The sequence below is a fragment of the Macaca mulatta genome, chromosome 5 (assembly GCF_049350105.2).
Source record: "Macaca mulatta isolate MMU2019108-1 chromosome 5, T2T-MMU8v2.0, whole genome shotgun sequence".
Lineage (NCBI taxonomy): Eukaryota > Metazoa > Chordata > Mammalia > Primates > Cercopithecidae > Macaca > Macaca mulatta.
In genome coordinates this window covers 104452523-104477722 of record NC_133410.1, presented here as the reverse complement: position 1 = coordinate 104477722, position 25200 = coordinate 104452523, and the positions used below count along the sequence as shown (strand labels likewise).

Sequence of the window (25200 nt, the reverse complement as noted above, 5' to 3'; positions counted from 1 at the left end):
ATTCAGTTCATTCTCCTTCCATTAAGCAGAACTAAGTTTCTATAATATAATAGATACTCACTTTCCTTTTCTGTTTAAGGTCTATAAAGGAGATGAGTCTCAGTTACTTTGCTATTGCCTACATTTATTGATTCACAACAATGTTAGACTACCTCTAATGGGTAACTCACTATGTCATGTTAAATGGGAAATATATTAATTAAGCTGGCATGGCTCCTGCTCTCAAGATGCCCCGTCACTGGTAGGAGGGATGAGGCATGTCCCAAAATAACTGTAATACCAAGCAGACAAGGACCAGGAAATTACAACAGTAGTACAGAAGATGCTGTCATTATTCTCAGCTGGGGGATGAATCAAGTGACTTAGAGGTGATTCTGGGACTGGATTAAGATACATGGAAAAACAGGGACTTTCCAACCCACGGACTGTGCAATCAAAAGCAAGGCAACAGCAAACATGGGGTATATAAGGAGAAAATGCAAGTAGCTCAGTTTTGCAAAAGAAAGCATACAAATTTGAGAGTTTGTAGAACATAAGATTAGAAAGGTGGATTTCGGCCAGAATGTGTAGGATCTCTGGTGTTAGGAAAGAAGTTTCTTCTTCATCCTCTGTTCCATATGGAACCATTTATCCATTAAACGTTAAGTAATAAGCACCAGGGAAAGGCACTAGAAATGCAAATCTGAAAAATGCATGTTATCTACTTTCAAGGGGCTTACTTTCCATTGGGAATAACAAATAAATAGTCAATGATGACTATATAACAGGCAAGACATTTCATGATAATAAGCACAGAGTTTTATTAGAAGACACAAGAACGGAGACTAAAAACAGCAGGTGGGGAGGTTCCAAGATGGCCGAATAGGAACAGCTCCAGTCTACAGCTCCCACCGTGAGCGACGCAGAAGATGGGTGATTTCTGCATTTCCAACTGAGGTACCGGGTTCATCTCACTGGGGCTTGTCTGACAGTGCATGCAGCGCATGGAATGTGAGCCGAAGGAAGGTGAGGCATAACCTCACCTGGGAAGCGCAAGGCGTTGGGGAATTCCCTTTCCTAGCCAAGGGAAGCTGACAGACAGTACCTGGAAAATCAGGACACTGCCACCCTAATACTGCGCTTTTCCAACGGTCTTAGCAAATGGCCCACCAGGAGATTATATCCCGTGCCTGGCTCGGAGGGTCCCACGCCCACGGAGCCTTGCTCATTGTTAGCACAGCAGTCTGAGATCCAACTGCAAGGCAGCAGCGAGGCTGGGGGAGGGGCGTCCGCCGTTGCTGAGGCTTGAGTAGGTAAACAAAGCAGCCGGGAAGCTCGAACTGGGTAGAGCCCACCGCAGCTCAAGGAGGCCTGCCTGCCTCTGTAGACTCCACCTCTGGGGGCAGGGCATAGCTGAACAAAAGGCAGCAGAAACTTCTGCAGACTTAAACATCCCTGTCTGACAGCTTTGAAGAGAGTAGTGATTCTCCCAGCACAGAGTTTAAGATCTGAGAATGGACAGACTGCCTCCTCAAGTGGGTCCCTGACCCCTGGGTAGCCTAACTGGGAGGCACCTCCCAGTAGGGGCCGACTGACACCTCATACAGCTGGGTGCCCCTCTGAGACGAAGCCTCCAGAGGAAGGATCAGGCAGAAACATTTGCTGTTCTGCCATATTTGCTGTTCTGCAGCCTCCGCTGATGATACCCAGGCAGACAGGGTCTGGAGTGGACCTCCAGCAAACTCCAACAGACCTGCAGCTGAGGGTCCTGACTGTTAGAAGGAAAACTAACAAACAGAAAGGACATCCACACCAAAACCCCCTCTGTACATCACCATCAACAAAGAACAAAGGTAGATAAAGCCACAAAGATGGGGAGAAACCAGAGCAAAAAAGCTGAAAATTATAAAAATAAGAGCACCTCTTCTCCTCCGAGGGAACACAGCTCCTCACCAGCAAAGGAACAAAGCTGGACAGAGAATGACTTTGACGAGTTGAGAGAAGAAGGCTTCAGACGATCAGTAATAACAAACTTCTCTGAGGTAAAGGAGGATGTTGGAACCTATTCCAAAGAAGCTAAAAACCTTGAAAAAAGATTAGATGAATGACTAACTAGAATAAACAGTGCAGAGAAGACCTTAAATGACCTGACGGAGCTGAAAACCGTGGCAGGAGAACTATGTGATGCATGCACAAGCTTCAGTAGCCGATTTGATCAAGTGGAAGAAAGGGTATCAGTGATGGAAGATCAAATGAATGAAATGAAGCAAGAAGAGAAGTTTCGAGAAAAAAAGAGTAAAAAGAAACAAACAAAGCCTCCAAGACACATGGGACTATGTGAAAAGACCAAATCTACGTCTGATTGGTGTACCTGACAGTGACGGGGAGAATGGAATCAAATTGGAAAACACTCTTCAGGAAATTATCCGGGAAAGCTTCCCCAACCTAGCAAGGCAGGCCAATGTTCAAATTCAGGAAATACAGAGAACACCACAAAGATACTCCTCGAGAAGAGCAACTCCAAGACACGTAATTGTCAAATTCACCAAAGTTGAAATGAAGGAAAAAATGTTAAGGGCAGCCAGACAGAAAGGTCAGGTTACCTGCAAAGGGAAGTGCATCAGACTAACAGTGGATCTCTTGGTAGAAACTCTACAAGCCAGAAGAGAGTGGGGGAAATATTCAACATTCTTAAAGAAAAGAATTTTCAACCCAGAATTTCATATCCAGCCAAACTAAGCTTCATAAGTGAAGGACAAATAAAATCTTTTACAGACAAGCAAATGCTGAGAGATTTTGTCACCACCAGGCCCACCTTACAAGAGCTCCTGAAGGAAGCACTAAACATGGAAAGGAACAAGTGGTACCAGCCATTGCAAAAACATGCCAAATTGTAAAGAACGTCGATGCTAAGAAGAAACTGCGTCAACTAACAAACAAAATAAACAGCTAACATCATAATGACAGGCTCAAACTCACACACAACAATATTAACCTTAAATGTAAATGGGCTGAATGCTCCAATTAAAAGATACAGATGGGCAAATTGGATAAAGAGTCAAGATCCATCAGGGTGCTGTATTCAGGAGACCCATCTCACATGCAGAGACACACATAGGCTCAAAATAAAGGGATGGAGGAAGATCTACTAAGCAAATGGAAAACAAAAAAAAGCAGGGGTTGCGATCCTAGTCTCTGATAAAACAGACTTTCAATCAACAAAGATCAAAAGAGACAAAGAAGGCCATTACATAATGGTAAAGGGATCAATTCAACAAGAAGAGCTAACTATCCTAAATATATATGCACCCAATACAGGAGCACCCAGATTCATAAAGCAAGTCCTTAGAGACCTACAAAGAGACTTAGACTCCCACACAATAATAATGGGAGACTTTAATACCCTGTTGTCAACATTAGACAGATCAATGAGACAGAAAGTTAACAAGGATATCCAGAATTGAACTCAGCTCTGCACCAAGTGGACCTAATAGACATCTACAGAACTCTCCACCCCAAATTAATATAATATACATTCTTCTCAGCACTACATCACACTTATTCCAAAATTGACTACATAGTTGGAAGTAAAGCACTCCTCAGCAAATGTACAAGAACAGAAATTATAACAAACTATCTCTCAGACCACAGTGCAATCAAACTAGAAGTCAAGGTTAAGAAACTCACTCAAAACCACTCAACTACATGGAAACTGAACAACCTGCTCCTGAATGACTACTGTGTACATAATGAAATGAAGGCAGAAATAAAGACGTTCTTTGAAACCAATGAGAACAAAGATACAACATACCAGAATCTCTAGGACATATTTAAAGCAGTGTGTAAAGGGAAATTTATAGCAATAAGTGCCCACAAGAGAAAGCAGGAAAGATCTAAAATTGACACCCTAACATCACAATTAAAAGAACTAGAGAAGCAAGAGCAAACACATTCAGAAGCTAGCAGAAGGCAAGAAATAACTAAGATCAGAGCAGAACTGAAGGAGACACAGACACAAAAAAACCCTCCAAAAAATCAATGAATCCAGGAGCTGGTTTTTTGAAACTATCAACAAAATTGATAGACTGCTAGCAAGACCAATAAAGAATAAAAGAGAGAAGAATCAAGTAGATGCAATAAAAAATGATAAAGGGGATACCACAACCGATCCCACAGAAACACAAACTACCATCAGAGAATATTATAAACACCTCTATGCAAATAAACTAGAAAATCTAGAAGAAATGGATAAATTTCTGGACACATACACCTTCCCAAGACTAAACCAGGAAGAAGCTGAATCCCAGAGTAGACCAATAACAGGCTCTGAAATTGAGGCAATAATAGCCTACCAACCAAAAAAAGTCCAGGACCAGACGGATTCACAGCCGAATTCTACCAGAGGTACAAAGAGGAGCTGGTACCATTCCTTCTGAAACTATTCCAATCAATAGAAAAAGAGGGAATACTCCCCAACTCATTTTATGAGGCCAGCATTATCCTGATACCAAATCCTGCCAGAGACACAATAAAAAAAGAGAATGTTAGACCAATATCCCTGATGAACATCAATGCAAAATCCTCAATAAAATACTGGCAAACCAAATCCAGCAGCACATCAAAAAGCTTATCCACCACAAACAAGTTGGTTTCATCCCTGGGATTCAAGGCTGGCTCAACATATGCAAATCAATAAATGTAATCCATCATATAAACAGAACCAAAGATTAAAAAAACCCTGATTATCTCAATAGATCAGAAAAGGCCTTCAACAAAATCCAACAGCACTTCATGCTAAAAACTCTCAATAAATTAGGTATTGATGGGACGTATCTCTAAATAATAAGAGCTATTTATGACAAACCCACAGCCAATATCATACTGAATGGGTAAAACTGGAAGCATTCCCTTTGAAAACTGGCACAAGACAGGGCTGCCCTCTCTCACCACTCCTATTCAACATAGTGTTGGAAGTTCTGGCCAGGGCAATCAGACAAGAGAAAGAAATAAAGGTTATTCAATTAAGAAAAGAAGTTGTTAAATTGTCCCTGTTTGCAGATGACATGATTGTATATTTAGAAAACCCCATTGTCTCAGCCCAAAATCTCCTTAAGCTGATAAGCAACTTTAGCAAAGTCTCAGGATACAAAGTCAATGTGCAAAAACCACAAGCATTCCTATACACCACTAACAGACAAACAGAGAGCCAAATCATGAGTGAACTCCCATTCACTCCAACTTAAAAGGGATGTGAAGGACCTCTTCAAGGAGAACTACAAACCACTGCTCAACAAAATAAAAGAGGACACAAACAAACGGAAGAACATTCCATGCTCATGGATAGGAAGAATCAGTATCGTGAAAATGGCCATACTGCCCAAGGTAATATATAGATTCAATGCCATCCCCATCAATCTACCACTGACTCTCTTCACAGAATTGGAAAAAACTACTTTAAAGTTCATGTGGAACCAAAAAAGAGCCCACATTGCCAAGACAATCCCATGTCAAAAGAACAAACCTGGAGGCATCACGCTACCTGACTTCAAACTATACTACAAGGCTACAGTCAACAAAACAGCATGGTTCTGGTACCAAAACAGAGATATATACCAATGGAACAGAACAGAGCCCTCAGAGATAATACCACACATCTACAACCATCTATCTTTGACAAACCTGACAAAAACAAGAAATGGGGAAACGATTCCCTATTTAATAAATGGTGCTGGGAAAACCGGCTAGCCATAAGTAGAAAGCTGAAACTGGATCCCTTCCTTACACCTTATACAAAAATTAATTCAAGATGGATTAGAGACTTAAATGTTAGACCTAAAACCATAAAAACCCCAGAAGAAAACCTAGGCAATACCATTCAGGACATAGGCATGGGCAAGGACTTCATGACTAAAACACCAAAAACAATGGCAACAAAAGCCAAAATCGACAAACAGGATCTAATTAAACTAAAGAGCTTCTGTACGGCAAAAGAAACTACCATCAGAGCAAACAGGCAATCTACAGAATGCGAGAAAATTTTTACAATCTACCCATCTGACAAAGAGTTAATAACCAGAACCTACAAAGAACTTAAACAACCCATCAAAAAGTGGGTAAAGGATATGAACAGACACTTCTCAAAAGAAGACATTTATGCAGCCAACAGACACATGAAAAAATGCTCATCATCACTGGTCATCAGGGAAATGCAAATCAAAACCACAATGAGATACCATCTCACACCAGTTAGAATAGCGATCACTAAAAAGTCAGGAAGCAACAGGTGCTGGAGAGGATGTGGAGAAATCAGAACACTTTTATACTGTTGGGGGGACTGTAAACTAGTTCAACCATTGTGGAAGACAGTGTGGCGATTCCTCAAGGATCTAGAACCAGAAATACCATTTGACCCAGCCATCCCATTACTAGGTACATACCCAAAGGACTGTAAATCATGCTGCTATAAATACACCTGCACACGTATGTTTATTGTGGCACTATTCACAATAGCAAAGACTTGGAACCAACCCAAATGTCCATCAATGATAGACTGGATTAAGAAAATGTGGCACATATACACCATGGAATACTACGCAGCCATAAAAAAGGATGAGTTCATGTCCTTTGTAGGGGAACAGATGAAGCTGGAAACCATCATTCTGAGCAAACTATTGCAAAGACAGAAAACCAAACACCGCATGTTCTCACTCATAGGTGGGAATTGAACAATGAGAACACTTGGACACAGGGTGGGGAACATCACACACCAGGGCCTGTGGTGGGGTGGGGGGAAGGGGGAGGGATAGCATTAGGAGATATGCCTGATATAAATGATAAGTTAATGGGTGCAGCACACCAACATGGCACATGTATACATATGTAACACACATGCACGTTATGCACATGTACCCTAGGACTTAAAGTATAATAATAATAATAATAATAAACAGCAGGTGGGCCAGGCACGGTGGCTCATGCCTATAATCCCAGCATTTTGGGAGGCTGATACAGGAAGATCACTTGAGTTCAGGAGTTTGAGGCCAGCCTGGCAACATAGTGAGATTCCATCTATTTAAAAAAAAAAAAATTAGCCAGGCATGGTAGCACGTGCCTGAAGTTCCAGCTACTCGGGAGGCTGAGGTGGGAGGACTGCTGGGCCCGGAAGGCCAAGGCGGCAGTGAGTTGTGATGGTGCCACTGCACTCTAGTCTGTGTGACAGAGCAAGACTTTGTCTAAAATATCAAAATTAAAAAAGATATCTCAAAGGAAGAAACTGTGAAGATCAGTAGTTGTGATCTAGATAGAGAAGGGGATATGGGTATTCGGGTAATGATAAAAGCATGTTATAAACACTTGATGGTATGAGAAGTGTGAAGTCTTCAGAATAAATCTTGCCAAAGATAAGGAGTATGGTGGAAATAGGGCAGAAGAATAGCCCAGGGTCAGAAAAGAGTCTACTGTACCAAGGGACTCTTAACTACATTTTCACATGAAGCCACAGGGAACTATGAAATTATTTTGATGCCCAAAATTAGGCTTCAAGAAAATAAATCCAGTGGCAGCATGTACAAAAGACTGGAAATAGGAGAGACAAAGAAAGTAACTCAAAATGCTTCACCCCAGAATCTAGAAAAATTGTACAGAAGGCCCACACTGGCCCAGTAAAAACGGGAATATTGTGGAGAGAAAATTCATTCACTTGAGCAAACCAAAAGTTAGGGAACAAAAGATGATGTCAGATACCTAATATTAAGAATGGATCAGCCAAAATTGGGAACTAGGAAGCAAATGCAGATACAGCAGGAAATCTAGCAGTGGGAAAATACATTAAGAAGTAAAAAGAGAGCAGAGCCATTAGAGAGAGAGAAGGGGAAACTGGAGTACAGAGATACACCAAGAAAACAAGAGAAATAAAAGTTTGGACACTATGGATAAGGTGATGGCAATAGAGAAGGCCTCTGGTGTCCAAGCCCAGTGGTGTCTCTGAATAAAGCAGTGTCCAGAGAGAATGGAACAGAAGCTGAATTACAAGACTATTACAAATTGCTGGGTTTTAGAAGCAGATGATCTTTTGGAACTCTTGGGAGAAATTTAACAGGGGAGAGAAGGAGAGAGAGGCTGGTAATTTAAGAAGCATTGTGGGAATTTTTTTTATAGGAGACTTGAAAAGGGTTGTAGGTCAGAGGAAAAAAATCAGAAGGGAGAAAGGATTTAATAATCTTTATTGGCAGGAGATTCATATTTCTAACTTAAATCTATAGCCCAAATCATTTCCTCTTGCTTTGTTTTTAAAGATCAAGAACTTCAATTTCCCATCCTTTACATGGCGAAGACCTTAATATATTCGGGGTACGTTATTAAATCACATCTCAGCCTTTACTTCTGGCCGAAAATACCAATCCATTGTCTTTTTCTGTCAATTTTACTTTCCAAACTTTTAATAATCTCCATGGCTTTTTCTTTGTGCTCTTCTCCATGTATTACAGAGACTTACTTAGAAAAATCCACAAGATGATCCAACAATTTAATAATGGCTGAGCCTAAACTGAGTTCTTTAAAAGGTAGTTATACGATGATTTCTCTACATGGGTGGTTTGCAAGCTCATTTTGTTTGCTTTGTTTTCCAGAGAAACCATTTATTCTAATTAAATCATCTGTGAGATGGAAGGAGCCTCTCTGATTAAAGTGAGAGTAAGCAAAATAGGGTCCCTACTATCGTCTCCCCTCCCTAGTGTGCAGAAGCTACTGATGTAACCCAAGCAGCCCTAGGGGTCTGAAAACCACTGTTTTACAACACGCTCTGGTTTATGTGCACAGATGTTAAATTCACTGTTTCAGGTACAGGATAACAGTACTGAATAACAGCTGGGTTTTGTTTATTAGTTTCTATCATTTCTCATAAAACACCTATGCAAGTTATCTTTCCTATACCATATAAAAAATGTCTTTATCCATATATAATCTGTAAATTTTCCCCAAAACTTTTTCCTACTTACAAATGTTACGCAGAATTCTGACTACATATTCCCAGGTATTAGCTACCTCTTTTCTACATAACTTAATGACAGCTGCAAAGCTAATGTGAACAGTCTCTAAGCAATATCTCTGATGAGCATAGAAACAATAGAACAGACCCAAATATACTGTGTTCCTAATAAAATGTTTGGTGGTTCCCCCCATCAAATGTCAAAATTAATGATATTCCTCTTCTACTAAATATCCTAGAAGCACTGTGCTACAAAATAAAAAGTAACAGAAAAGAGTCATAAAACATGTATTTGTTCACTTTCATACTAACCTAATAAATTTAACAGCCAGGCCCAAGTCAGCAATACAGCAAGTTCCATTTTTCTTCACCAGAATGTTTTTACTTTTCAGATCTCGATGGGCAATTGCTGGTTTGCCTTGAGTGCTAAAGATTTCTGTGTGTAAGTGACATAAGCCACTGACAGAAGAGTAGGCTAACTTCAGCATTGATTTAGTGTCTAGGGTGGTGGACTTCAGATAATCATAAAGGGAACCATTTTCATGATAGTCTGTGATTAGGTACAACTGGGTCCAGGACCCCGTCCCTTTGATATCTGCAGCAATGAAACCTAAAAGGAAAAAAGATGAAAAGGTTTAGTGTTTTCCGAATAGTATCAGGAATAACTCATATTCTCAAACATCATTCTTTGTCACAGGTAATTTTTGTTTAGCATTTCATTCAATTTCCTGACTATGCCTATGATGGTATTAAATGACTAATACCAATAAGAGGCAAAATTGTATGAGTAAGGCCGGGCACAGTGACTCACACCTGTAATCCAAGCACATTGGGAGGCCATGGCAGGTGGATCACTTGAGGTCAGGAGCTCAAGACCACTCTGGCCAACATGGTGAAACCCCATCTCTACTAAAAAATACAAAAATTAGCCGGACATGGTGGCGTGTGCCTGTGATCCCAGCTACTCAGGAGGCTAAGCAGGAGAATCACTTTAACCTGGGAGGCGGAGGTTACAGTGAGCAGAGATCACACCATTGCACTCCAGCCTGGGTGACAGAGCAAGACTTCATCTCAAAAAAAAAAAAAAAAAAAAATTACAGGAGGAGAGAAAGATTAAGAGTTTACATCTGAAAATATGGTCCATTCCTCATCAGCAGTTGATGTTTAAACTACTTTATGGTATTATAAACTACTATGTTATCTAAACTACTTTATGGTATTATAGTTACACATAAGACATTGTTTGCAAAACAGGGTCTTGAATTCTTGAATTAAGGAATATATCCCACTGATTAGCTTACTCTCTTTCCACTTGAACGATCCAGACAGATCATTTCTAACTTGCAAAAATAAAACCAATTTTCAATATAAACTATTAATACAAATAAACTCTGCAGATAAGATTCCTACAACATTTCTCAACATTTAAACAAAAATATGTTCCTTCAAATTCCCAAGACACCCTAAGAAATTCTGGTATTACACTTGCATTTCCTGTTTCTGAAGAAAAAATATTTGAGAGTATTCCATTTCCAGCCTACCACTTACTCACAGAAGTGCCTTAGTCATTCATTCCTCCTGTGAGGTCTCCCATTAGAAACTTATGATGTTCTTGGGCCCATGCCAAGAAGAAAACTTCAGTACATTTCACAACGGGTCTAGACAGATGAGTTAACATGCAGATGTTAACAGAAAGACAGAGGAAAGCTAGGAAACCCTGAACGTAGCTACGCAGACTTTTACTCACCCAAAATGTTTTCATGCCTCATCAACACTGTCTGATATATTTCTGTCTCTCTAAACCAGCTGGCTTCCTCTGTAGTGAAGAACACTTTCACAGCTACCTTTTCGCCACGCCACTTTCCCATCCAAACTTCCCCATAGCGACCTTTTCCAATCTGTTTCACCATCTGAATCTGCTTAGCTATAGTCCTTTGGACCTGTGAAATCCCAAAACACACTGTTAGTGTATTCACAGCACTACAGATTTGTTTAATCTTTTTTTTCTCCAGAGAAGAAACGATTACTGCATGTAAAATATTTTTAGCCAGTATTTTTCTCTACCTAGACAACTTATTTGTATTTATTAATTTCTGTTACACTCTTTTAAACATATTTGAGATTGAGTGTGGATTCTGAAAGTTCAAAATACTGCTTCCAAATTATGAAATATTTTATTCTACTATTATTATTTTCACAGAGAAAAAACCTGAGTGGGTTCATAGTAATTGGCAGAATAGAATACTTGCACTTCCCCGTTATAATCGACTACCACATAATCTGAAGAGACTCTTGTCACCATACACCCAATCATGTATAAAATATGACAAAACAAAATTGTAATGCATTGTTAGGCACATACAGAAATAAAGGAAATCTATATGCAGGGAGGAAGAAGTAAGGGAGGGAGGGAGGGAGGGAGGGAGGGAGGGAAGGAAGGAAGGAGTTGAGACCAGAGCAGGGAACGATAAACCAAGTTGCTGTCTGGGCAAAGAATAACACCAGAACTGGAATCCAGAGTTTAAACTCTGACTCCTTTCAAACCAGAGGAACTGAACCCAGGGCTTCAGCATTAAGCAGGGAGCATCAAATGGTACTAAATTTGCTACGGGTTGGTAGCATGCCAAGTCTCCTCGATACAAATGCTCTCTTGAGGAAACCATTTGCAGAATACTTTTCATTCCGTGACTACGGTGGGATAATAGTACTTTGAAGGAACTCTTGCCACCATACAACTTGATCACGGGTATGACATAAGAAATAAACTGTAATGCACTCCTAGGCTCCCAGGGAAATAAAGGAAATATCCAAGAATGGGGAGGAAAAAGGAGAACAAAAAAAATGGAGGGAGAGAAGAAACAGAGAGAATGAGAGACGATTCTAAAGAATGAATTCTTTAGAACAAAAAGAAACAGCCGCTATAAATGAGAGTCAACAGAAACAACCCAAATAGATTTAACCTCTTTGGATTACATACTGGAATTCTGAGATACAGAATGCCAAGTAGCTCTAAATGAAATGAAGATGGAATAAAAAATAAGCAAGAAAATATTACTGGAAATTACATTTTTGAAATGCAACAGTTAACTGTCATAATAAAAAACACAAAACAGTAGACAAAACAGCATATTAGAGAGAAAAGTTAATGAGAGAAACTAACAAGTTGGAGATAATATTATTTACCAAGCTCTAAGAGAGCTGTAAACAATATTATAAAGAGTGGAGTAGAGACAAAGAGAATGAAAATACGAGTTAAGTGGCATTAAATTTAAATGTCTCTTTATATATGATCTTCATTCCATCTGTACTTACAGTAAAATATTTGAAGAACTCTGATATCAATGGTTCCAAGACTGAAAGGGCTAAGCATCTGTTACAATTTATATAATTTAGAGGACATAAAGAATCTAGCATATAACTCTTGTAACATCTGGTAAGAAAACTAGAATGTATTCTTTGTAGAGATATACTTCACATCAATTAAAAACTTAAACTTGTTCTTTTTGTACTTTTAAGAGCCATGCAGTTACATTGGGCCACCCCAGATAATCTAGAATGGTCTCATCTTATTGTCAGCAACCTTTGCTCACCCTTGTCATAGAACACAAAATTCTAGGGATTAGGAACCAGGCACAGTGGCTCATGCCTGCAATCCCAGCATTTTAGGAGGCTGTAGAGGGAGGATCCCTTGAGTCCAGGAGTTTAAGACCAGCCTGGGCAACATGGCAAAAACTCATCTCTACAAATAATATGAAAATTAGCCAGGTGTGGTAGCACACACCTGTAGTGACAAGCTACTTGGGAGGCTGAGGTAGGAGGATTGCTTGAGTCTGGGAGGTCAAGGCTGTAAAGAGTCAAGATTGTACCACAACACTCCAGCCTGAGTGACAGAGCAAGACCTTGTCTAAAAAAAAAAAAAGAAAGAAAAATCCTGGGGATTAGGACATGAACATTTTTGGGGGACATAATATATTATATATTATTTATAATGAAGATTATAAATATCGTACTTTATGAAAAAAAAAAAAACTGCTGATGTACCATGAAGCCACTGAAGCTTGATGGAAATAAGCATGTAAGTTTATGTGTAATGCAGTCGTCCTCCCTTTAGAAGCCCAGTGAGCCATGAGACATCATGTTGAGTCCACTGTACTCCATTCCCAAACAAGGAAACAGGAGCAACATGGACACCAAGCAGTTGGGAGCCAAATTCATACACAGGGAAATCACTTGCTTGAGTGGAAACTTCCCACATTTATTAAAGAAAACTATTTAATTTACAGATCTTACAAAGCATTGCTCATGTAAGTCTATGGAGTATTTCCTAACATAAGCATTTTTGCATTTGCTTTTTTTTCTAATAATACATTTTATACTTTAATTATAAAGTTTTAAGAGAATTGGCAATACTCAATAGAAGAGGAACAACTTATCCCAAAGATAGAAAGTAAGCTATTATAACATGTAAGGACCTAAAAATATAACTTCAAAAATTTTTAACTGACTCATTTTAGTTTTTATTTGATTTAGCAAATGTTTCTGGTCCTTCTATACCTAAATTTTAATTCTATATTACATTCTTAGATACCAACTTCTTAGATTAATTGTATAAATAAAATGCCTGGAAGATACAATGACTACAGCTGTACTTTCAAAAAGATCATTGTATTTCATGTACACTGAGAATAACTGAATGTATAAGGAGTTACAAAGAATTATCACTATTCCAGGACTGTGAGAAGACACACACACAGAAAACACACACACACACACACACACACACACACACAGTCTTAATTCTTAATTCTTACAACAGCCTGATATTATTTCCTTTTAAAGAAGGAAAAAATTGACATTTTATGAAAAAGAAAAGATCTAAAATTAAAGGGCACATATAAAGTCATTTGGTAAACATGAGGTCCAAGTACGTAGTTATATACAAGGCACTAATTTGCCCATTATGTTATTAAAATTAATAAGAAATCAATGTTAAGATGAGGTATTCACTCACATACCAATATATATAGAGAGAACTATATACTTCTGCATTGTTTATCTTAATAACCAAATCTTAAAACCAGAAAATAAATCTGTAATAGAGACTTTTTCTTTATTGAACTGAGTTTTATAGAACCCTCCTTCCCATCCTACCCCCATCAAATGCACTTTCTTGTTTTATTTAACCATCATTTAGTTCACATCTCACTAATGTTAAGAGCACAGATCATCTGGGTTTGAATCCTGGCTTCTCCACATACTAGGTAGTTGACCTATCTGGGCCTGTATCCCCTGATGGGTAATACTGGGTTATACTGATATTTCTGGTACTACCTTATTGGGTTGCCATGAGGACTAAATGAGAATTTGATTTAGTTTTAAAGGCCAACGTCTGGCCAGGATTGGAACCAGACAATTTGGCTTGAGAATATATGCTCTTAATCATTATATAATGTGAGCCAAATATTATTTTTTGGTATCTACATTATAGAAACAAGATAGTATTTTATAGCTATTAAAAGCAGGAGCTGAAAGCTTTTTAATAACAAATTATTGAACAGTGCCTTTAATAAATCAGCCACTCTACTGGGGATAGAAAGTGAACAAAATGTAACCTCTATCCCTAAAGAGGACAGACTCCACCAAAAGACACAAGAACATTACCACCAATTACAACATTACTTTAAATGGCCATTATTAGTGCTAAAAAGAAAGTGTTATCACAGAAGATAAACAGACTGGCTTAGTCTGGGGTAACTGAGAAGTTGTCACAGAGGTAAAATATGAGGTAGACCTTGAGCCATGAGTTGGAGGTATGTCCAGTAAAGGGATTACATTTGCAAAGACACGGATATATGTTGTATTTGAGAAATAATTACTCCAAGGTGATGCTAGAGCCCAGGCAGCATACTGGGGAGAGGTGGGAGGAGACGTCAGGAAGGCAGGTTGAGTTTATGCACCACACATACCAAGCTGGGAAAGGAGACCTGCAAGCAGTATTGGGTATTAGGATATTTTATCCAGGACGTAACATTGCAAGATCAATGGTTTTGAAGAGAGAACTCCACAGTAATGGGAAAGATGAGTTTGAAGGCAAGAAACACTGGAAGAACTCAGTTTCAATTCCGAGAGCATCTAATTCATTAATACCAAAAGGGATTTTACTATTTGTACAACTCTTTTAGAAAAAAATAAGTGTATTACTATTGATTTTCAAATTGTATTTGCTCACATATTCTCTTCAAGGTTGACAGTGCTGACCATCAGAAAAATGAAGCTTCTCCTGAATGGAAAAGCCAGAACTTTACCCTGAAACATAAACCCCACAGCTGAAAAGCAACCTTCTTTCTTTGTAGAACTACTGAGAAGCCAGTTGGTTGTAATATTTTAGCCTTCAAAAGCCAGGCCAAAGTGCGGTAATGCTACCCTTATGGAAAACAGAGGGAAGATGGTCCCATGTTTAATGTTTTCTAATCTGCTCTTTATCAGAATGTCTGAGGGTCTGGGTTGTAACCACACACCTACATTAAAAAATAATCACCTTACTCTCAATATGTCAAAATGTTATCAGGAAGCCCTGCAGCTGAGATCGGATGTCCAACAGACTGCACAGAGCTTTCTCCTTGTCCAGTGCCCTATCTGTATCAGTAAGTGAAACCCCATATTCATTGACAGTTCTTTCAGAAAACATTTCCTTTAAATTCAAGATATGTTCTTCTCGTACCAGCAGAGGGAGGCCTGATCCACTTCCTGAGCTCTGAGACTGCTCAATTAAGTCTCTCAGGGATTCTCCAGGAGGAATGTAAGTTTCATCCTGTTCTAACCCAATGCTGTATCGAGGTCTGGTTTCTTGTCTTTTATACCTAAAGATGGATAGATGAAGATAATTTTAGATAATGAAATGCAATGATGGAGTAAAATATTGCAACTAATATGGTAATCACAGCAGTTTTATTTTAGCACCTAAATATAATACATTAAATGCTTCATATTTTTTACTCTTAGTTATGGTTTGCCAAGTAAAACTCATTACTGTTTTGCTAACCTATTTTTTAAAATAAACTAAATAAACTACGTATTTTTACTCAGTCTCAAGCATTTACAATTTTTCTTCTTTTATTTATTTCAGATTGCATATAACTAAGCAGACTACATTCTATTAGTGTTTCTAAATAGCTCCAATATTATTCCTTAAAATCTTTTCTAAAGTCCCTAATTAATCAAATATGTAAATTTTTGGTGTACACAAAACATTATAGCTAACTCCCTTATATTAGGTCATATCTAAAGAAATAATATAAATTTAAACTTTAAAAGCTTTTTGTCAATAACTAACTTTTCAATTAGAAATGAATTTATTTGAATCAATTATCTGACCATTTGAAGAGTATCTCAAATGAGTAATAAATTAATCAAAAGCCAAATGACATAAATATCAAGGTCCTTAATATTTCACAATCTAGAAAATAAGTTCATAGGCCATTAAAAAATAATTGGGAATTATCAAATTTAATATAATAAATGACCTTATTTTAATGATTAATCTATAAATTAAGTTTAAAATCTTTTAATAATCAGAAATGTTACAGCTTAGAAAATAAGAAATTTGAGCAACTCTTAAGTTCAACATGGCCATTTCTCTGCTTGGAATCAAACCTAAGTAACAACCAGTCTCTGAATTCTCTAACTACCCTAGTTTCCCTAGGGATGAAATATTTATCTGGGTAGTTTTGAATTCTGAAGCAGGAATGAGACAGGTAGCTAATTGTAACTTCATTAGGACAAACATTTATCAACAGTAACAGATATTTTCAGTTAAATATAAGATCTAATTAGGATAAAGAAAGCTGTGGTGAGAAACACTAACAGGTAAAAGCAGTAGAATATTAGTATAAAGAAGATACTATAAATTAAAATTTTTGGCATCTACATTTTAGCAACTTACCGGAAGTAACAAAATAAAATGATAAGGACCAAGAGCAAACTACAGACAGTCACAGATATAAGTAAAGCCTTGTGGTGTATAGGTCCATCCACAAAATCTGAAATTAGAAAGAAAAAGAGCCATAATCTAGAGAATACTTTTACTCGAAAATAAGAAAGCAACTCTTCCCTAAAGGTACTTGCTAGGTATCACACACAAGATGTGAAAGATCCTTTTCATATACCAATTAATAAAAAAACCCCACATATACTGAAAATTAAGTAAGTTTGACTAGCATGAATCATCCTTCATCTAGGCACTTAATCAAGAGCACACATTTCTTCCTGTCTGGAAGGCACAGGCTCGACACAGGATAAAACTACAGAAAGAACATGAACAAAGGTAAGTGGATCTGTGCACCCACAAGAGAAACAGGCAGTTCATCGTTATTACAGACCCAGCTCATGGGTTCACAGGCTCTTCTTATGTGGTTTCTGGAGTACTCTATACCATGAATTTGTATTAAAAAATATCTATATAATTCATGGGACAGAAAACATAATTTGTTGTACATAAAGTCATCTTATAATGGATAAAAAGGAAGTGGACCCCTCAAATGTTGCCAAATAGAGAATATATGGTTCCGCGTTGTTTTAAACAAAGATGTCCTTCAAAATCCATACTTTTTCTTAAATTGAATCATATTTTAAAAGAATGTATGTGTTCCAGCCAAAGAATGTATGATACTTTTATACAACAAATTATTAAACACTACTCATTTTGTTTTAACTCTAGTTCTTGACAAATCAGATTCCTCAAATTTTATATAAATCAGAATGACTTAGCTTTATACAATGCATATTCACTGACTTTAACCCCAAAGATTTTTATTCAAAGTACTTTATTTTTAATAATCATCCCAGGTAAATTTTATACAGGTGATCTCTGGGACATATTTTGAGGAAACTGACTTAAAACCAGGTACACTTATATAGTAATATCATTAGTACCATTCTTATTAAAGGCACCATTTACCTTTGAGAGAGTGATTACTGTTGTTTAATTGTAAAAGGTAGTATTGTAACTTATGACTTTGGATGCTGTGGACAAGAGGTTTTCCAATTGTACTATATAACTTTAACTATATGGCCACCTAAATATTTTGGCTGGGAACCTTATTCCAACCAAGGTAACTTTTTTTATTCACGAGTATTATATGTTACATGAAGAAAAACTGAAAAGGACCAACTAACCAAAATAAAATAAAATCACTACCTCCTCAACTGAGCTCAGGAAAAATTACTGCTAACAGTATCATTTCAATAAAAATGTTCATGAGCAAAATATAATATATGCTGATTTATAACTAGGTTGTTCTCATTTATAATACTGTGAACATTTTCCAGAACAACAAATACTTTTTTCTGCAACAGGATTTTTATATTTTTCTATTGACACATAATTATAATGTTTTAATACATACATAATGAATAGTGATCAGATAGCATATACATCATCTCCAACACTTATCATTTCTTTGTGTTGGGAACATTCAATGTCCTCCTATCTATTTGAAATTATATATTATTGCAACATGATTTTTTTTTTTTTTTTTTTTTTTTTTTTTTTTTTTTTAAATACAGGGTCTTCCTCTGTGGCTGGAGTGCACCGGCACAATCTCAAGTCACTGCAACCTCTGTCTTCTGGGTTCAAGCGATTCTGTGCCTCAGCATCCTGGGTAGTTGAGATTACAGGTGCAAGCCATCACACCCCACTTATTTTTGTATGCTTAGTAGAGATAGCGTTTTACCATGTTGGCCGGGCTGGTCTCAAACTTGTGGCCTCAAGTGATCCTCAGCCTCCCAAAGTGCTGGGATTACAGGTGTGTACCACTACTCCCAGCTACAACCTGACTTTTAAAGACTAAATTGTATTGCACATAAAATCATTCTAATTAGAAAGTCAATCTTCTGTCATATATTCAGGAGATTCTAAAGATTGTCATAACATACACAATTCTGTAATAAACACTCTTACACATACATCTTTGCACATGCTAAGGATTATTTCCTTAATAAGACTCCCATAAGTAGATTTGTTAGTTCAAAAGATACATAAGTATTTTCATACATATTGTTAAATATTCTTTTTAAAAGTTAACAGTAATTTCTATTTTACCATGAATGTGAACAAAGATTTTACTTATTTTGAAATAATTTCACTCTTACAGAAAAAACCATAAGAAAAAAGAATTCCAATGTGCCCTTTACCTAGATTTCTCATTGTTAACATTTCATCATTTTAAAATAATTATCTTGCTTTCCCAATGCCTCTCTCTATATATGGTTACATATAATATGCATATATATATTTGTATTCAAATTTTGTATTTGTTTACTTATATGTATGTCTGTATTATTTTTTGGATCATTTAGAGTTATAGACGTAACGCCACTATCCACTTATAAATACTTCGAGAGTGTACTTCCTAAGAACTAGGACACTATCTTACTAAACAGTAATGTACTCTAAGGATTAATGCACAGCCCCATGCTGTGCTTATTTTATACTGCATGCCTGAATCAGAACATCTAGGAAATTATCATGAACACATAAACTGAAAATAAATCTTCCAATCCACGAGCATAGGATGCTTCTCCATTTGTGTTGTTTCTGATTTCTCTCAGCATTGTTTTGCAGTTCTCCTTGTAGAGGTCTTTCACCTCTTGGTTAGCTGTATTCCTATGTATTTCATTTTCTTTGTGGCTATTGTAAACGGGAGTGTGTTCTTGATTTGACTCTCAGCCTGGATGTTATTGGTGTATAGAAATGTTACTGACTGGCCGGGCACAGTGGCTCATGCCTGTAATCCCAGCACTGTGGGAAGCCAAGGTGGGCGGATCACCTGAGGTCAGGAGTTCAAGACCAGCCTGGCCAACATGGCAAAACCCCGTCTCTACAAAAATATAAAAATTAGCTGGGCATGATGGCATGTGCCTGTAATCCCAGCTACTCAGGATGCTGAGTCGGGAGAATCACCTGAACCTGGGAGGTGGAGGTTGCAGTGAGCAGAAATCGTGCCATTGCACTCCAGCCTGGGTGACTCAGAGAGACTCCATCTCAAAAACGAAGGAAGGAAGGAAGGAAGGAAGGAAGGAAGGAAGGAAGGAAGGAAGGAAGGAAGGAAGGAGGGAGGGAGGGAGGGAGGGAGGGAAGGAATGAGAAAGAAAAGGAAAGAAAGAGAAAAAGAAAGGAAGGAAGGAAGGAAGGAAGGAAGGAAGGAAGGTAGGAAGGAAGGAAGGAAGGAGGGAGGGAGGGAGGGAAGGAAGGAGAAAGAAAGAAAAAGAAAGAAAGGAAGGAAAGAAGGAAGGAAGGAAGGAGGGAGGGAGGGAGGGAGGGAAGGAAGGAAGGAGAAAGAAAAAGGAAGGAAGGAAGGAGTAAAGGAAGGAGGGAGGGAGGGAGGGAGGGAGGGAAGGAAGGAAGGAAGGAAGGAAGGAAGGAAGGAAGGAAGGAAGGAAGGAAGGAAGGAAGGAGAAAGAAAAAGAAAGAGAGAGAAAAAGAAAGGAAGGAAGGAAGGAGCGAAGGAAGGAGGGAGGGAGGGAGGGAAGGAGCGAAGGAAGGAGGGAGGGAGGGAGGGAGGGAGGGAAGGAAGGAAGGAAGGAAGGAAGGAAGGAAGGAAGGAAGGAAGGAGAAAGAAAAAGAAAGAGAAAAAGGAAGGAAGGAAGGAAGGAAGGAAGGAAAGAAGGAAGGAAGGAAGGAAGGAAGGAAGGAAAGAAGGAAGGAAGGAAGGAAAGAAGGCAGGCAGGCAGGCAAGTGACTGATTTTTTGTATATTCACTTTGTATCCTTAAACCTTGCTAAGCTCATTTATCAGTTCTAGCAGACTAGATGGAGTCTTTAGGTTTTTCTAAGTATAGAATCATACCATCAGTGAAGATGCTTTAACTTCTTCTTTTCCTAAGGATGCCTTTTATTTCTTTCTCTGGTCTGACTGCTCTTACTAGGATTTCCAGTGCTATGTTGAATAGGAGTGATGCTGTATACATATCCAAAGGAATATGCCAAAAAGACACATGCATTTGTATGTTCATTGCCACACTATTCACAATAGCAAAGGCATAGAATCAACCTAGTTGCTCATCAATGGTGTGTTGGATAAAGAAAATGTGGTACATATACATCATGGAATACTACGCAGCCATAAAAAAGAATAAAATGATATCCTTTGCAGCAACATGGATGGAGCTGGAGGCCATAGTCCTAAGTGAATTAATGAAGGAATGGAAAACTAAATACTGTATGTTCTCACTTATAAGTGGGAGCTAAACACTGAGCACACATGGACATAAACATGGCAAGAACAGACACTGTGGGTTAACGGGGGTGAGGGGAAATGGGCTGAAAAACTACCTGGGTCCAATAAACACATGTAACAGTATTCACATGTACTCCCTGTATAGAAAAATAAAATCTGAAATTTAAAAAAAGAAAAACATCTTTGAAATATTTCAGAAAAACTTTGGATTATCTATTACAAACTAAAATCCACTACAAATTTCTTATCCAAACTTCATGATGGTGAGTGTTATGATTTACTCATCAGTCTAAAATATATATGTTTAATAGCTATTTATGATTTGTAATAGTTGCAAAATACTAATGAAAGTAATCTGCATCTGAAAACACTAAATGAGAGGCCACTAAAACAAGCAGTTATTATATTAATAAATTAAGAAATGTTACCAATAATCTAGGAAAAGAGAGCTCAGGAACTTGACATATTATAGCATGTGTAAAAAGTCATTCAGGGCTCAACACAAACAGGAATTATATATAATTTGAGCATTCATTGTCTAAACATGCTGGTTAGTAAATCCTGAAAATAATCTGTAAGCTCTTAATGTTATGCAGGCTAAAATTTAACATAATAAATGGCCTTAGCAGATTTTTTCCTCCATTCCTCCCTCTCTTAGCTTATATAAAGAGTTAAAAATAAATTCAAGGTGTCACAATACCTCAGCCAGTGAAAGCACAATTCACAATATTTTTATACAGATAGAGGCATCCAAAGACTGTAACACACAAATACGTTAAGACTGCCACTAGAAACTTAGCTTAAATGCATTTCCAATTTTAAAGATAACAAAAGATTTTGCAAAAATTTTAGATTTTAGGAGAATGCTAGATACTCAATTAAAACTAGAACTATCCACATAATTACAATGTCACTATATTATCAGTATATGAACACAGAATACTTTTCCATTCCAATGATGTAATTTTACTAAAACTCCAAGTTTCCCTGCCTTTTACTTTCCATGTAAATGCAAGATACAGGATATACCCTGAGCTGCAAGAACACTGTTTATTATTTATCTTATTATATTTCTGATTTATGAGAGCAATGAGACCAGAAGGATCAAGGGATTCTTTCCTTACCATCAAGCACTTTATTTAAGGCTAGCATTACCTTCCCATTTTCCTTTTATTTGCCCCATAACCCTATCCCCGGCAGCCCCCTGGTCTTCTCTCATGAATAGGTGATCCTTATCAATAAACCTTTTGTTTCTGCTGGTCAAGCTGGTCATGTTTTAATCTGCCATTACCTGTACTCAGAGCACTAACAATGTAAACATTTAAGTCACAGCCAGAGTCTCAGAAAGTGAACAGTTCCAGATACCTATCAGGAAAACAGCAGGGCCCACAGCTCTCAGCTCTCTACAGGAAAGCAGATTTCTACCTGCGCCGTCACTCCAACTGCTCTGGGAAGTAGAACTGAGAGCTCCCGGGGGAAGTCTGGTTCACTCTGAGAGGCAAGTTAAGAATCACCAGTGGTTTCATAACAAAACTGCATTCTGTCACTACTGTCACCTCTCCGATAATTAGTTTGTAACTGCTTAAAATGCCAGGACTGTTTTTATAAGACTAGAAGATGGTTCACAATTGCAATAAGAAATAGAAGAAAAAAATCATACTGCTAGAAAGTAAAATATCTAGTACAATTTCAATAAAAAATTGTACATGTGTATATGGTAGAGGCCAAAAAAAACCAAAAAAGCAGCAGCTCTGTGGTATAGCTATGTAAAAACATCAGTGTTCTCAGACTACAATCTGCTGGGACATTTACTTGACCCCAGAATAGCTGAGCCAAAAAGGTAAGAATCTGCTGAGACTTTGGAACTAGGCACTACCTCAGTAGACTATGCAGAGACCTTGCCTAGGCACTGGCAAAGCAGTGGAATCTGGAAAGACCTTGCCTAGGTACCACCTGAGACCCTCAGAGCTCAAAGCAGTACATTCTAATGCTACTAAACTCCACCAAAGCCAGCCACCTTACACAATGCTCAGTAGAGTCCACCAACCACTCATCTCCACACTGCCCTGGACTAAGAACTTTTCTTCTCATTGTTCCTACCCTTCTTTTCTAAGCCTTTTCACTCTGTCCTTTGGAGTTTTATTCCACTATTTTTCTAAATTCCTACATCCTCCTCAGATAATGCTCCCTCACCTTCATACTCCTAACTGAACTGAAATCTGGCCCCATCTCTCTTTTCTTACTTATTTAAAAAAATTTTTTTAGAGAGAGTGTCTCCTTCTGTCACCCAGGCTGCAGTGCACTGGCATGACTGTAGCTCAATGTAACCTCAAATTTGCAGGCTCAAGTGATCCTCCCACCTTAGCCTCCCTAGTAGCTGCAACTACAGGTGTACACCACCACGCCCAGATCATTAAAAACTGTTTTTTGTAGAGATGGAGCCTTGCTATGTTGCCCAGGGTGGTCTTGAACTTCTAGGTTCAAGCAATCCTCCCACCTTGGTCTTCCAAAGTGCTGAGATTACAGGTGTGAGTCACTGTGCCCAGTCCTCATCTCTTAATTCTGAGATTTTCTCCAACCAGTCATACTGTTTCATACTCCTGTAGTTAGTAAACGGTTCTCAAATATTACAAACCAGACCTCTGCACTTACTACTGCATCTGTTTAGAGTCACTGCTACTCATAAGCTATGCAAACTTGAAGTTAATAAACCTTCCCGTGCTGCATTTTCCTTACCTTTAAAGTTGGAAGAACAATTCTATGTACTTCACAGGGCTGCTGTGAGGTTAAAATTGATTAATTAACGTAATTTTTAGCAGAATGTTTGGCTAACGCTAGCCATTTAAATTTTAAACTTTTTATATACTTAGCCTATCCTGCCTTATCCACTTAGCACACTCCTGTTCATCCTTAAAGTCGTGTTCAAGTATCACTTCTAAGAAGCTATTCTGACAACCTCCTCCCCCAGGCAGAGCCAGTCACTCACTCTATTATGTCCTTAATACACTTTATAATCTAACTCTACTACTGAGTTATTCCTGAACAAATATAGTTACTGACATGGTTCTCTCTTATATTCCAATGTACACTTCTTGGGAGGAATAATTTTCTTCATTAATTTCTGTATTCCTAATACCTAGGATGTTGCCTGCCACAATTAAAAAAATGCCGGTGAGGCTTTGATGTGAATTATTATTAATCAATCTTGTATAGCTTTCTAGGCTAGAACAGGAACAAATGTTAAAAAATGTTATCAAAGTCACAAAATTCTAGCTGGGTGTGGTGGTGTGCACCTGTTTTCCCAGCTACTGGGGAGGCTGAGGTGGGAGGACTGCCTAAGCCCAGGAGGTAGAGGTTGCAATGAACTATGATCACACAACTGCACTCCAGCCTTGGTGACAGAGCAAGACCCTGTCTCAAAACAAAACAAAAACAAAATAGAAAGAGCAAAATAAAGTCATGAAATTCTATTATATTATGTTGGAAAGATTTTTCTGTTCTCAAGAAATAAAATCAATCATGAAAAATCACTTTAAATCACTTAGATAATATTTACGACTTAAAACTCTGCAACAACAAAAAAAATCTGTGTGTGTGTGTGTGTGTGTGTCTGTGTGTCCGTGTGTGGTGAAAGCAAGGAGGACAAGAAAGGGAAAATGAGAGATGTTGCAAACAAAAGGTCTCTTGGGATGCAATATTTGTCATTTTAAAGTAACAACACTTAAATGGGTAAGTTTTGAAATGAAAACTTTTGGACACTTTCCCCATTTTATCAATATATTGATATGATTTGACTAAAAGGTGTTACTCTAGCATAAACAAAAGGAAATGCCATATAGCAAATAATGTTTAATTTAGTCCTTTGTAAGTCTTACTTTTAAAATAAATATAGTCAAATGGTAGTTTTTGGGTGAACTACAACTTCTGAATAACTTTCAGGGAGAAGCAGAGTGCTATCTCCCACCTCCACCCTGAAATACACTATAAACTCTAGGAATAG

At 37.9% G+C, this 25200-nt stretch overlaps 1 protein-coding gene across 14 annotated transcripts in view; it reads right to left on the bottom strand.

The window, feature by feature from the left end:
* BMPR1B (bone morphogenetic protein receptor type 1B) overlaps positions 1 to 25200 on the bottom strand; it is a 395286-nt gene that overhangs the window by 14618 nt on the left and 355468 nt on the right. For all 14 annotated transcript variants that reach the window (XM_078001799.1, XM_078001793.1, XM_078001801.1 and 11 more), the window contains 4 exon segments: positions 16908 to 17004; positions 15687 to 15825; positions 10713 to 10905; positions 9278 to 9575 (listed from right to left, as the gene is read on the bottom strand). In XM_078001799.1, coding sequence (XP_077857925.1) covers positions 9278 to 9575; positions 10713 to 10905; positions 15687 to 15825; positions 16908 to 17004 — 727 coding nt within the window.